The sequence below is a fragment of the Hirundo rustica genome, chromosome 1 (assembly GCF_015227805.2).
Source record: "Hirundo rustica isolate bHirRus1 chromosome 1, bHirRus1.pri.v3, whole genome shotgun sequence".
Lineage (NCBI taxonomy): Eukaryota > Metazoa > Chordata > Aves > Passeriformes > Hirundinidae > Hirundo > Hirundo rustica.
Window position 1 is genome coordinate 23,122,859 of NC_053450.1, and position 14,603 is coordinate 23,137,461.

General features: G+C 57.1%; 1 protein-coding gene across 1 annotated transcript; it reads left to right on the forward strand.

Moving 5' to 3' along the window:
* The first annotated feature begins 2,546 nt into the window (after positions 1-2,546).
* GDF6 (growth differentiation factor 6) lies at positions 2,547-13,418 on the forward strand. Its single transcript, XM_040073079.1, has 2 exons — positions 2,547-2,906; positions 12,538-13,418. Exons 1-2 carry the CDS (start codon positions 2,570-2,572, stop codon positions 13,407-13,409), a joined length of 1,209 nt encoding a protein of 402 aa, XP_039929013.1. The 5' UTR covers positions 2,547-2,569; the 3' UTR covers positions 13,410-13,418.
* The last annotated feature ends 1,185 nt before the right edge of the window (positions 13,419-14,603 follow it).

Here is a 14,603-nt window from a genome sequence, read left to right on the forward strand (position 1 = left end):
CAGCCGTGCAGCAGCAGCATTTGGGACCACAAGGAGGGGATGTGGGAAGTGGGAACAATATCAGAAAAGAAAAACAGGACAATGAAATACAGCAGGAGAGAAAAGAAAGAGCCTGGGGGGCTAGGGTTGGGCAGAAGTTGACAGAGGAGAAACTGGAGCTGGGCAGCTGATTGGAGATAGCCGGCAGGAGCATGGAATAAGTGAATAGGACACAAAAGGGACAGAAGGAAACAAAAAAGTGATGATAAGGCTCCGGAAGGAACTGGGTCATGGCAAAAAAAAAAAAAAAAAAAATAGCCAAAATGCTAAGTACAGAGCAGAAAGGGTGGGAGTGGCAAAGAGGAGCAGAAGCAACAAAAGTGAGGCATCAGAAAAGAGGAGACAAAGGGACAGGAAGAGGGGGGACGCTCCCAGTGCAGAAAGCAGCTGATGGAAAAGGAGGTTAGTGGTCAGGAGGGTGTCTGTGAAGCCAGAGGATAGACAGAAGGAGTGAAAGCACAATAAATAAAATAGGGTGAAGAAACGGCATAGAATGAAGTGGGAATTGGTTTTGCAGAACACTTGTCTCATTTCTGCACTGTCACTGATACGTTTTTGTAGCCCTGTCTCTTCACAGTTCATCGGCCAGCATCTCGCAGTACATCTATCCTGCTAAAAAGAAGCCAAAGCAATGACTGGCCCCGTTCTCTAATCCCAGCTGTATGGTGTGTCCCACATCCACATGGGCACATCCAAATGGCCATCTAGGGACAGCCCCTGGCACAAGCCGTAACTTGGAACAGGCCTGGGTATTGGCTGGGAAAGTGCCAGTTGGCATGGGCCAAAACCATGCCAGGGAGCTCTCTAAGCCATGTGTGGAAGGCTACAGGATAGTGTGAGCTCCTATCTTGGAACTGTCTTTTTTTGTTAGTAGGATTGCAGTCTGGTTCACTTGGAACCTGAACCTGTCACTTGCATTGAATGTTTTCCTTGTGTTCCTCATAGTCCCTAGAGTCTCTCCATAGGAGATGGAGAACACAGTGGGACCAAGCAAACTGGGATGTGCCATGCTAGAAACCTGCTTCATATGCCTCTCAGGGTCTGCCTTATCTCACTGATCCTGTGTTGCACTGGGAACGGTGCCAAGAGCCCAGGCATGAGCTGCTCTCTCTTGGCAGAAAATGAGAATGGGGAAGAAAAAGACAAGTCCACAAGTCCAGTGTATGACTGCATGAAGAATGGCAGCTGATGGAGGAGCATGGCCAGTGATCTCAGATTCACTGTGGGATGTATGCCAGATTCCCTTTATTTACTATGGACCAGGCTGCCACAGCTAAACACACATTGACCTCTTACTGGAATGAGAGGAAAATCCACCAGTGGTCAGATAGGAGAGATAGGAAGAGGTGGACAGTGGGAGATCAGGACAGGAAAGAAGAAAGGCTCAGCACAGGGCAGAGAAAAGCCACATGGGGAAGTGGAAGAGGGTGATTTGTGACTGCCTGCAGCAGTGCCGTGGTTCAGGCAGGAGGATGAGAAGGTGAAGGAGAAGCAAGTGATCAGGACAGGTATAGTAGTACAAGCACGTCACTATGCTTTGTCTGTGGCTGTGAATCCTAGACAGGTAGTTGGAAGAAACCACTGGAGAACTGACACCAGTTTTATGCTGAAAGATGCACCTCTGAAAAGCCAAATGAAAAGGGGTGGGTGAATTTCTGAATCCTTGTACTTCTGCTCCACTGCTGTCTTTTGCACGACCAGGACAAGGCAAATGTGTGCCTTGCATTGAGGAATCTTTCCTGCCTGCCCCAGGCTACCCTGATTATCTTTACAGCATTGCCTGCCCAGTAGCGCCCAGCACTGCCTTTTGTCAGGCCCCAGCCTGGCACTGTGCTCCACTTGGGCCAGTCCCCTCGTGGTAGCCGATTTTCAGATTTTGAGATGAGGAGAATGGTCTCTGGCTCTTCCTATGCTTTCCCTTCTCTAATGGGTGTCAGGGCCTGCCTCAAGGCTGCTAGCTAGATGGGCCCTAGCACATCCCAAGGTGGGACCCTCACTTGCCACCAAATTCTCCTTCTTATAAGACCCCTGTTTTGTGCCAAGTTTTCAGGCACATAGCCACGGGAATACAGACAGCCTCAATTAATATCATTAGCATCGAACCAATCTACCCACACTCAAACCTGGAGAACCTGCGAGGCACCTGAACAGATGACAGCACCGGGAGGCTGATGAGAAGCGGTACCCGAGAGGTGGCAGTAAGACGCGCGGCATCTCTCTCCGGCCCTCGCGTCCGCTTCCCGCGTGGGGTACGCAGCCAGGAGGGAGCGAAGGGACCCCCGAGCACCCGACCACGGGGTGTCCCGCCCCGCCGCGGACCGCCCCGCGGGGCGGGCTGGGTGCCCCCACGGGGCGGTGCGCGGCGGGGCGGTACCCGCGGGGCGGGGCGGGCGGCTGCCGGCCGAGCCCGCCCGGGTGCAGTCGCCGCTCCGCGCCACGCCGCCGCGCAGTCCCCGCGCCGCTCCGTGGGCCGCCGGAGCCGCACGTCGGGCCGCCCTCCTCTTCCTCCCCACCGCCGCCGCCTCTCGCTATGAATGCACGGCGGGCCCTGCTCTCCGCCGCCTTGCTCGCCGGCCTCCTCTGGGATTTACCTTGCAGCCTCCCGGCTTCCCTGCCTGCTTCCTCGGAGCTCGCCGCCTCCCTCAAAGAGGGTCGCAGCCGCAGAGCGCCGCGGTCCCCACGGGAGAACCGCCAGCGGCAAGGGGGACACGCCACGGACCGGGCGCTCCCACGGGCGGAACCCCACGAGTACATGCTGTCTCTGTTCAGGACTTACTCTATCGCGGAGAAATTGGGCATCAACGCCAGCTTTTTTCAGTCGTCCAAATCCGCCAACACCATCACTAGTTTTGTAGACAGGGGACGAGGTAAGTTCTGCCCCCTCACGCCCCTCACGGTCCCCCCGGGGCTGCGGGTGTCCCTTCCCTCTGCGCTCCACGGTACGAGGCTCCCGTCCCGCGGAGCCTGGTGCTGGGGAGGTGGGGAGCGCGCTGCAGTGGCCACCGGTGCTGTTCCCCAGGCCGGTATTGCAGGAAAGCGCAGATCTCTCGGTAAATTGAGAGTCGCGTTGTTTTATTTTGAAGCAAACGGCCCCGCGGCACTAAACCCGAACCGAGGCAGACCTAAGTGCTGCGTGCGAGAAACACGAGTGTTCCTCCGCGAATCGTCATGGGTTGGTGGAAAACACGACCCAGCTCCGTAGGAGAAATTTGGGTGTAAATTCAACCTTGGGGGAAAAAAAAAAAAATAAATTAAATATCGCTCTTCTGGTTTCTTTCCACCCGCTGGAGAAAGGGTGGCTCTTATCGACGCGGTTGCACGGCAAAAAGAAAGTTTAAACTGACCGAGGGCAAACGTCTTCTGCCTGAGGCTGCTCTCGCCTCGGGTCGCGTTATCGGGGTTACCTGGAAGAGCCCCGGCCCCGTCCAAGAGCTCTGGGACTGGGACCCTCCGGCTCCGCTTGCGGGGGCAGCGTGCAGCCCAGGTACCGCCCGGTACCGGGACTCAGCGAGGGGCGGCCGGACTGGACGTCTGCTCCGGGGCTGCATCCCTTGAGCTGTATGCCGGGTTGGTCTTCACGCACCCCTGGGCCGGGATTGGCAGCGGGCCCCGCTACCCCGGGGCGCAGAACTTCCCGGGCAGCATCGGTGCCGCGGGGCTCCCGGACCCGCTCCGAGACCTGCAGCCGCGGCCGGGCCCCTCCTGTGTTTTTCTGTCGCCGTTGTATCGTTCGTACTCGGGGCCGCGGGTGCGCATTTCTTGTCGATCCAGAGTAAAATTTCCCGTCCGTAAAAAAGACCCTCTGCCCCTTTTATTCCCCCCTTTTTTCGTTGCTCTGGTTGTGAGCCATTAGGAACAGACTAATTAACAGGTTCTTAATGAAGGTTGCGCTTTCGTTCCTCCCCCTCTCCCACATCTGAAGACCCTCCCCTCCGTGCGCGCCTCCTCGGGCACTGATGTACCTGCTGGGGGCTGGCAGCGCCGGGAGCCGGGGCGGCTCGCCGCCCTCCCGCCGTGTCCCAGCCGTTTTAGGGCAAAACACAGCGCCGGGAAAATCGCACGGCTCCCTGGCGCTACAGAAGACCACCGCCCCAAACCAAATCGAACAGAACCCAAACCGACCCCCTCCACCGCCTCTCCGAGCCGGAAGCCTCTCCCCGCCCACGGCACCCAAGGCTCAGCCCCTTGCCCCATCGCTCCCCCGGGGTCGGGGGTTCTTTTCGGCGGAGGGAGCTCGGCGGGGCTCTCCTCCCGCCTCGGTGCCCGTCGCGCCTCTCTGGGCTCGGGAGGATGCGTGGAAGCGCCCACAGCGTGTGTGCCCCTCGCGGTCGGAAGCCCCCAGGTGTTTTCGAGGGGAAAGGGGACGAGGGGTTTTGTTCTTCCCCTTATGGGGGTTGTTTCCTTCGTCGCTGTTAAAAAGCGGGGGAGGGAGGAAGAGGACTCGCTTTCTCGAAACACGGTTTCGAAAATTCAGCCGTCAGAAAGGAGCTGGACCGCTCCCTCTGACGGCGAGGAAACGGGGTGCTAATTCTGTGAGCCACAGGAAATGGAGCCGCGCTCGATACCATCTTATTCTTCATAACCAGAAGAAAGACAGTTAATTTAACAAATTCAGCTCATCTCACTGCATGTGAGATTCTACTCTGAGGGAAGTGATTTGCTAACAGAAGTCCTGGTTTGATTAAGGAAAAGCCTCACTTTTCCCCATTGATTTTGATTTGATGTGTCACAGGCTGTGACCTTCTGCTGGACCTTCTGAGGGTTGCTTAGCATCAAGCCACTGATTGGAGTATTTCAACTCAGTGATCTAATTGAGTGTTCATGTCATAACATATCAAATATTGTCTAGTCTCCCATAATGAAGTGGACCAGCCGATGGCACATCACCAAAAAACTTCAAGAGAGCTTCCGTTCCTCTGAAGTGGTAGCTATTTTACTGCCCACCTCCCCGTGGGCTCCTAGCCCAGTTAATTGGTGAGCTGGAGTTGTGCTGATGATGAACAGTCTCTGCTCAGGGAAAGCGGGGAAGGGGGGGCAGATTTTCTCTCAATTCATTTGCAGACAATCTAGCCGCCCAAATTGACCCAATTAGATGGGCTGTTCTTTACCTAAACGGCAGCTCCGGGGGGGATATGACGGTGGCCGTCCCACCTGCCGCACGCCATCCTGCACGGCAGCATTTCGAGGGGGACAGCAGCCCTCAGAAGAGCGCGATGCAACTTTTAGTCCCGCCGAGAAACACCCTTCCCTTACGAGGCGGGCGGCCGTGCCTGCGTGTCCGCGAGTGCGTTCGGCGGGGCCGCTGGGCTCTGGCCGGCAGCAGCTCCCGGCCGCAGCAGTCCCCAACCCGCCCGTCCCGCCGCCCTCCGGGGCTGCGGGGCAGAGCGCTTCGGTGCGGACACCGGCAGCCGCTTGCCTTGGTTTCGCGTCTTCCCTTCCCGCTTGAAGCTTAATAAGATCGTTTTCAGGGTAGCTCGAGAGGGAGAGAAGCCACGCTACCGCTTAATACATGTGTAATTTCCCCCCCCCCGCCGTCGGTAGAAGAAGAGAGGAGAAAGGGGGGAAAGGGCTTGAGACTCCCCCTTCTCCACCCCCTCCGGCCCCCCACTCGCTCCCCCTTGTTACGGTCGCAAGATCAGACAGGACCTAGCTGAATGTAGGAAAATTACTGTTGGCACATGAAGTAACTCATTAAAACGCAGATGGTGCTCTCACTGGCCTCAGGACCCCCAGCATTGGAGCTCCACAGTAAGGCAGGACAATTAGGAGCTGCAAGGACTCCACCAGGCAGGGAAAAAAAAAAAAAAGAAAGAAAAAAAAAAAAAAAAAAAAAAAAAAAAAAAAAATTGAGAAGAGAGAGAGGGAGCTGGAGAAGGGAGCTATAAACAAGCAATCCCACAGCTAGGAAGAAACGCGGCATGACTGGGAACAAATCGAAAACAAAAAAGAAATAGCCGGAGTGAGAGGGGGCACGATTTTCGAAAGGATCTCCGTGGGAAGGGATTGCCACGAGGGACGGCTGCTGCCAGTGCCCCTCGCCTCACCCTTTTGTGTCTGCAGAGCTGCCCGCAACACCGGCACCACGACAGGACTCCCGCATACGAAATGCTGCGGTCCACGCCTAAGGGACGGGGAAGGCGAAATAGGTCGAGATCGTCTCCTTTTTCCCTCCCCGTTTTCTTTGTGCAGTTTCGCGTTCCAGTTGGGAGGCAGCTGATTCGGATGGGCAGGGATCCGAACATCGTTATTTTGCTCTTGCCATGAGGATCGTGAGGGTGGCGAATAGAGAGAGAGGGCTAGGACGAAAGGGGGATCCCGTGTGCAGAAACAGAAAATGGCCTGGCTGTGCATGTGGCAGAAGAAAAGTGTAAATCGCACTTGAAGTTCATCTAGTACAACATATTTATGCAAAACAGCGGGTTTCTGGGTGGACCGAAAGCTGCAATGCAGTGTAATATGTGCAGCGCCTTCGCCCAAGCAGTGTTGTCGTTGGCAGAAGGAAAATGAAATATAAACAGGGAAGTATTTTAATGGGTAAGGAGGGAATTCACAACTGTTAATTATTTGGTGACCTTGTATTCGATTTGTTTGAGACCCTTATAAAAACACTAATGCAGACCAGACGGCCGGAGCTCGGCAGCGAGCTGCCGCTCCTCATCCCCGCCGCGCACTCGGGAAAGGAGCGAGCGGCCCGGTCCGACCCGGCCCGGCCCGGCGGGGCCTCGGCGGAGCCGATGGCGGGCGGGGCCCGGGCGGTGGCTCCGTGCTGCCGGTGTCGGGAGGGGTTTCGGGGTTGGTGTTTCACCCCGCGCCGCGGGAGCTGCGGGAGGCAGCAGGGAGCGGAGCGCGGGGCCGGGGCGCGGGCGGAGAGGAGCTCCGGCTGCGCCTCTCGCCTCTTCCCAGTAAAAATGGGGGCTGTCGGCGGGGGGAGTATTTTTTAGTTTAGTTCGTTTGTTTCTGGTTCCTGGAGAAGGCGCGGGGGCTCGCGGGGCGGGAGGGTGGTCTGGGGAAGCGGCGCCGGGAGCTCCGCAGGTCAGGCAGATCGGCGGGGCGGTGCGCGGCCGCGGAGCCGCTCTGCTAACTGGACGAGTAATTAACGCCTATCAAACCACTCCGGTGGCCCTTTTCGGACATAGTCCTGATTTTTTTTTTTTTTTTTTTTTTTTTTAATATATATCCAGAAACACTCCTGCGGGGCTTGCTAAGAGTCATTTGATATTTTATTTTTTATTTTTTTTTTTTTTTCTTTTGGGGGAGGGTGGGACACGGAGGGGACGCAGGTCCGAGCTCTCCGCCCCGGAGCTGCGGAGTTTCCACCGCCCGCGGGGAGATGCTGTGCCGCAGCTGGGCTGGCCCCAACCGGCAGCCGAGTGGCCCACGGGGAGAAAATCTGGCGCAGGCCGGGGCCACTCGGTGTTGGGCACGGCAGCGGGGAGCCTCGCCCTCCTCTTTTGCCTCCTCCCTTCACAGTAGAAAAAAGACCCAAAACGGTGGATCGGAGAAATCCCTCTTTTTCTTGCGATTTAGGGGTAGGCTGAAACTGAGGGTAGGAGTCCTCTCGTGCCTGAAGTCTGATTTATGAGCGAAAGGGGATGTTTCATTCTTTGCTAGTTATGGCCAGATCTGCATACTCTCTTGCTGTATCCTGGCGCTTCCACATTTATCGCTCAGAAATATCTTCGCTTCATTTCTTAGCTCCAAGCGCTGGGAATATTCAGGGCGATTTTCTCAACATGAATAATTTCAGAGAAATTATTTCTCCTCCGTGGAAGTATTTCGGGTAGCGTGACCACCGCAAAATGGGGAAAGGGAAAGACGCTGCGTTAAGGTCTGTTACAGCAGGTAGAACCCCCCCCCAAGGAAGCTCCTGTCCCCCTCGGAGCATCCCCTGAGGGCTCGGAGCCTCGCAGGACGTCTCGCAGGTGTTGCAGCGATCCCTCTATGCCCGGGAGGGCCGGGAATCGCTCGTGGGAAGCGGGGAGGTGGCGGCGAGCGGGACAGTAGGGCAAGGGCAGGCAGCCTTCCCGGAGCAGGTACGGTACAGCGGTGATCAAAGGTACATCGCAGCCAGGTGCCTCCCCGCTCCGAGGAGGGAAAAAAAGAAAAAGAAAAAGAAAACAGCCCTCCGAAAACTAGTTAGTGTTTTTGGCAGGATTGGGAATTCGTCCGAGGAAGGTGTGGTCTTTCTCGGTTACTCGATAGCGAAATGAACGATACATTTAAATCTAATCACTCGGTGTAATAAAAAACCGCGGCGAGGCGGGCGCTGGGAGATGTGGAATTGAAACCCGGAGAAATACCACACATGGAGAGTCAGCCCCTTGTTTCCGCAGTTTGGGTTGTGCTCCGAAAGAAATACCTGTCAGCCTTGCGACTCTGCAGACAACGTGCGGGCAGACCTTCGCAATTAGGGACAATATATGTTTTAATTTCCAGATTATTGTTGTGCGAGGGTCTGCAAAGTGTCTTTAAACTGGAAATGTGCTTTTGGTTTGCGAGTTTAAATATGGCTTGAAAGAGAATTTGGGAATGGGAAAATTCTTCTTGAATGTGGTTTGGGTATAATTTGCAGTGATGTAAAGTTAAGATCTGAGCCCTGATGAATTGGCTGGGAGCCCAGTACCTGATCTGCCATGAAAAGGGAAACTTTGTGTAGCCTTCGTTAACCCCCGTCTCTCTTCAAAGCCCAGAATGCGGCGAGAAAGCGACCCAGGAAACGGGAGAGGCTTCACACAGGGAATTGAGGGAAACGTCCCAGCCCAGTCATTCATTTAGCTTCGGAGATGCTGAAGCCGCAGCAGCCGCAGCGCGGAAGAGATCGTGGGGGACGGCGGGCGGGGGCCCGGCGCAGCCCTCCCGGCCCGGGCCGGCGGCGGGAGCACCGGGCACGGCGCTGCCCGAACGCCTCGGGAAGGGCAGAACGGAGTAGGGCTGCTCTCTCCCATCCACTGCTGACACACCCTTGAATTTCAGATAGACCTACTCCCTCCTTCTGTCCCCTCCTTCTCGCGCCTAATATTTAATTTGCGCCGGCCCCCCCAACCCCCCCCCAAAAAAAAAAAAAAAAAAAAAAAAAAAAAGAGAGAGAGAGAGAGAATAAACTACGGAGAGTAGAAATAGAACCAATACTTAACTGCGGAGCTAACATTCATCTACACTAACGCTACAAATATAAACATCCCTCCCCGGTGCATTTTCTGCAATGTGGCTTTCACCAGCCCAGCTGAGAAGACTTCGCTGCTCGCACCAAGTATTTCGGTAATTGGAATAGGACAGCTTCTGCTGGCCTGAGAAAAAGGCAGATCTCGAGCTGGCTGTTAGAAAGCCCGGGTTTCACCCCACTCTCTCCTTGGGTTTAAAGGAAAACTGAAGAGGACAAGCCCCTATCCGTTGTGCACTGCCCACAGGGAGAGACAGGGACAGTCAGGGTGTCTCCACGCCGTCTCTGCTGCCGCTCTTTGTGTGCTGGGAAGGCAGCAGCTTCGTTGGAACAAAGGGTCCCCAACCTAGACCCGTCTTTCCCCGTTTTGTGGAGGTTCCGGAGGTCCCGCTTTCCCTCCCCGCCCTCCGCTGCTTTTCCCACCCTCTCAACTGCGCTGGGAGCGAGCCAGAACTGGTTTAGGATTATGTATTCATCTGGAATTATTAGGTTACAAGAGTGAATAAATAGCGTTTATCTGATCGGATTCAAAGCTGCTTATTTGAAACAACCGGCAGCCCTGCCCCTTTCCCTGCCCTCCCGGGAGAGGCACGGGAGCCGGCAGCTGCCTGAGCCGGTGGGACTTTTCCAGCACGGAGTTTCGGTGCTGCTGAAACCCGTCTCAGAGATGCGCTTGACAGGGGGCACTTTTCTCTGCGAATCGGCGGTGTCCCCAGCGTGCCATGCCACCAAGCAACCCGGACCAGCCGTGCAGCGCCCCAAACCCTCGCCAAACTGGAGTGTCAAAAGATGCTGCTTGGGATGCATCCCTGAGCGAGCGTTTTGGCACCCGCACTGCCCGAGCTGGTTTCCTCCCGCACCGCCGAGTGACAAGGGTCTGCAGACCCTTTAAAGCCCATTTTCAGCAGCAGAGGGGATATGCGGGGAATTCAGCTTCTCGCTGCTTTCCTCCCGTCTAAGCTGCATGCCTGGATATTACCCCCGAATGGGATTATTTCTTCCCCGCGACAGGCCACCCGCGTGACAGTTCCTCGGGAAGGGGAGAGGGGCCGTCACCTTCGTGTCCCACCATCCCTAGGGAAAGGGCTGCCCTTTCCCTGAAAGCTAAGACTGCCGGGCAGTGCTGCCGCACTCCTGGCACCTCGGCAGAGATACGGGGGACGCCAGCACCCTGGCGCTAGCCAAGAAGAGGACGAGGAGGAGTGTGTGTGTGGGGTGTCTGCTCCAGAGGGACAGCGGCTTGGGGGCAGCACTCTCCTCACCCGCACCCCATGGCGACTGGGAGTATCAAAGAGAGCGACCGTCTCTCTCTGAAACCAAGCGGGACACCCGCCTCTCCAGCCCCTGAGCAACGCGATCGGTTAAAAGCGAATCCCTGCCCAGGACCAGCTCTGTCCACATTCCGAAACTGGGGATAGCGGCAGGGGAAGATGTTGATCTAGTTTCCTCGACTGTCGCTTGACCTCTTGAACGAAGGTCTGAGGCATCTCGGCAGGGCCAGGAGATCCGTCTGCGCCCTGTCGGGTGCCCAGGTATCAGACAGATGTTGGATGCAGAAAAAAACAAAACAAAACAAAACAACTCAAGACGACGAGAAAGAGGAGGAGGAGGATCTGCGCTTTCTTACCCGCGGGATGCACATCCCCTTTTGTCTGAAGCTCCCAGGACCCCTTTGAAGGAGGGGGCAATGATACCAGAAATCTCCTGAGCTGCTGGACCCTCCTCCCGCAACCACGTGCACCTCAGCCCCTGGCCGCCACGGCCCGCGCCTGTGAAGGGCAGAACTACCCCCAGGCGCCCCCAAAACCCACAGGAGACTCATGGACAGAATCCTGGTCTGTACTTGCAGCGCTGACGAAACTGTCCAGGACCTCTAGGCAGCTCCCGATGGCTTTCGCTTTTATTTTCACAGCTCGATAAAGCAGCTGATAAGCCTGGACTGTGACATTTTTCGGGCTCTGCTCGTGTTTTTTTCGGTCTCCTCCCGCACTTCCCGAGCGGGACGCACGACCGAGCTGCCTCTCGCCCCTCGCTGGGAAGGAGCAGCCCAACTGCAAGGAAACAGACAAGCCTGAAGCTGGAGGCGGAGGCAGGGATGCGAAAGGCCCGGGTTCAAATTCTCCGGGATGCCTGAAGGGCCTGACCGATTCCGCATCGCTCCCGCCGGCGCGCAGTCCCGGGGAGGCGGGGAAGCCCCGGCTCGGGAACTCCCTCTCCTTTGCTGACTCCCCGTGCCGCGGCCACACTCCTGGAGCGGGGCAGGTGTGCGGGGCCCGGCTCCGCAGCCCGGGATGCCGCCTGCGTGCGCGGCGCGGTCCGGGCGGGCGGTGGGGCCTCCCACGGCCGCTCCCTGCGGGGCGAGGGGGACGCGCTCGGCGGGCAGCCAGGCTCCGCCGGAGGATCCCGTGGCCTGGCTTCGGGACAGGTCCTTTTCCGAGCAATTCCCGCCGTCCCTGCTGCACTCCACGCTCCGTCTCCCCGCTGACGTCTAGGGGAACACGCAGCGACGCAGGGCGACTGTCGGATGTGCTAATCCGCGCTGATTAACCGCGCGTTAATCCGCGTTGATTTTTACATCGCCGTGGCGCGTCTGAAGGTTTTGGTTTGCATAAATTGCCCCCTTGTCTCTCCTGCCCCGCAGGAGGTTCCCAGAGACCTGTCAGGTAGAGGCGAGGCTGTGAAATATACTGATTAGGAATCGCAATGAACTTTGATATCGATAAATAACAGGCGGGTGTATATTTCTTTAGTCTCTGTTTCTACCCCTGGGGCGGGCTGGTTTCGGAAAAGCGGAGAGGGGGTGCTGAACAGAGGCTCCAGTGGCACTTTTACTGTAGGAATCTACACGGGCTTTACTAGCTTCTGGGGAAACAGAGGGGCTTTGGGAATTTTTGTATTTGCTGGGTTGTAAACATTTTATTGGAAAGCAGCTCAGGGGAATCTGGTTTGCTTTCTGCGCTGCACTTTGTACACCGATGTGTCAAGAAAGAAGTCCAGGTTTTCCTCAGAGGAGAACAGATACGCGTATATGGGGCCGATAGGCTGAGGATGTGCGTGGAGCGGGGTCTGCCTCTAGCGCTGGAGAGCCGTCTCCTGTCTGGTGCGGGTTCTTCCATACTTCCTTTCCTTTCCATATTGCTCCCTTTCCTTTCCATATTCTTTCCTTCTCCTTCTTTCTCCTCTCCCTACCCTCCCCAGGTCCCGGTCCGGCTGGGGGTGGGGTGGGGGGGTGAGGCAGGCAGGACGAGCCGGCGGCGCTCCCTCCCTTTCCCGCCTCGGAGACCTCTCGGCAGATCCCCCCCCGAGCGCGACTGACTGTAATTATTTTTATCTCGCAGACGATCTCTCGCCCGCTCCCTTGAGGCGGCAGCAGTACGTGTTTGATGTGTCGACCCTCTCGGAGACGGAGGAGCTCGTGGGGGCCGAGCTGCGGCTGTTCCGCCGGGCCCCCCGCGGCCGCCCGCCGCCCGCCGCCCCGCCGCACGTGCAGCTCTCCGCCTGCCTCTCGCCGCGACCGCTCGACTCCCGCGCCCTGGACCCGCGCCCGGCCCCGTCCGCCGGCTGGGAGGTGTTCGACGTGCGGCAGGGCCTCCGGGAGCAGCGGCCCCGGAAGCGGCTGTGCCTGGAGCTGCGGGCCTCGGCGGGCCGCGGGCCGCGGCGCTGGCTCGACCTGCGGGGCCTGGGCTTCGCGCGCCGGCCGCGGCCGCCGCAGGAGCGGGCGCTGCTGGTGGTCTTCACCCGCGCCCGGCGGCGGAGCCTCCTCGGGGAGCTGCGCGCCGAGCTGGGCGCGCCCCCGCCGCCGCCGCCGCCCGCCGCCCGCCGCCCGCCGGCCCGGCGCCAGCGCCGCACCGCCTTCGCCAGCCGGCACGGCAAGCGGCACGGCAAGAAGGCCCGGCTGCGCTGCAGCAAGAAGCCGCTGCACGTCAACTTCAAGGAGCTGGGCTGGGACGACTGGATCATCGCCCCGCTGGAATACGAGGCCCACCACTGCGAGGGGGTCTGCGACTTCCCGCTGCGCTCCCACCTGGAGCCCACGAACCACGCCATCATCCAGACCCTCATGAACTCCATGGACCCCGGCTCCACGCCGCCCAGCTGCTGCGTCCCCACCAAACTGACCCCCATCAGCATCCTCTACATCGACGCGGGCAACAACGTGGTGTACAAGCAGTACGAGGACATGGTGGTGGAGTCCTGCGGCTGCAGGTAGCGGGCGGGACGCCCCTCGGCGGCAGCCGGGTCTGCGTCTGGCGGAGCTGCGGCGGCAGCGGCGAGCGGGGCCCCGTCCCGCGCCCGGCCGAGCGCGGCCGTGGCGGAGGGCACCGGCGGAGGGGCGGACCGGCGCCGCGGCAGCGTCGGCCCGCGGCTGCCGGCGGGGAAGGGCGAGCGGGCCGAGCAGGAGGCGAGGCTCCCGCCCGGTCCCTTCCCCGCTCCCCTCTCCTCCCCCGGGGTTTATCTGGCGATCTATCCTCCTCCCTCCAAAGGTGAAGGCAATTTACCAAGTACAAAAAGAGTCGGGGGAGGGAGAGGGAGCAGACTGATCCCTCTCTCTGAAGTTGCTCTGAAGAGGGCTGTTACATTTCTGCCCTCTCTCTTTCACATTCCTTCAAGCTTACCAGCCAGAAATAGCCTACGCCCCCCCCCCCCCCCCCCCTTCCCCTCTTTCCCCCCAAAGGGGAAAAAAAAAAACAAACAGAAAGAGAAAAGGAGAAAAAAAAATACAACCAAGAGTTGCTTAAGATTGTAATTATCAGCTAGGTTATATTTTAAGACAGCAGAGAAGAACTGTGAAGAGCGAAGTGTTACAGAAAGCACAGCTGGGGGGGTTGGAAAGGAAACTCCCTCGGGTCTGTCGAAGAGTGCAAGGATGCCATTGCCAGGTCTCTGGGTAGCCGTGTCGCGGCAGCCCTCGCCACTTGCAGCAGTATTATACGCAAATGTTGTGCTGGAGAAGGCGTTTTATGTAAGATTTCTCTTTCCCACCTTTGGTTTCAGCTGTGGCTTCACCTGAGGAAAGTGCACTTCGAAGCTATGCCTAGCCCTTTCTTAATGTAATTGTTATGTTCGTAGTTTCAGGCTTTTCCCCACCGATTTCTAGAATTGTTGGCTTATCTGGTATTGCAGAGCTACAAACTTGTGGAAAAAAAAATAAAAAAGAAGAGAATAATAATATAAAATGCTAATAAAAAGACTCGACCAGGAACATTAATTTAAAATGCACATTTTGTTTCAGATGCACTGTTGTTCATATAAAAGTTGTAAATATTTGTTTATTTAAACAGACTGAAAAGTGCAAAATGGAGATGAACAACATGCATTTCTTTTTTAATGTACAAAACATGATATGCACTCAAAATGTTATAATTTCTAATATTTTTAAAAGTTTATATTTGAGTTGTACAGA

Coding starts and splice junctions, on each gene's coding strand:
- GDF6 (XM_040073079.1), top strand. CDS start 2,570: ATGAATGCACGGCGGGCCCTGCTCTCCGCCGCCTTGCTCGCCGGCCTC. Junction 2,907..12,537: donor TTTTGTAGACAGGGGACGAG/GTAAGTTCTGCC, acceptor TTTATCTCGCAG/ACGATCTCTCGCCCGCTCCC.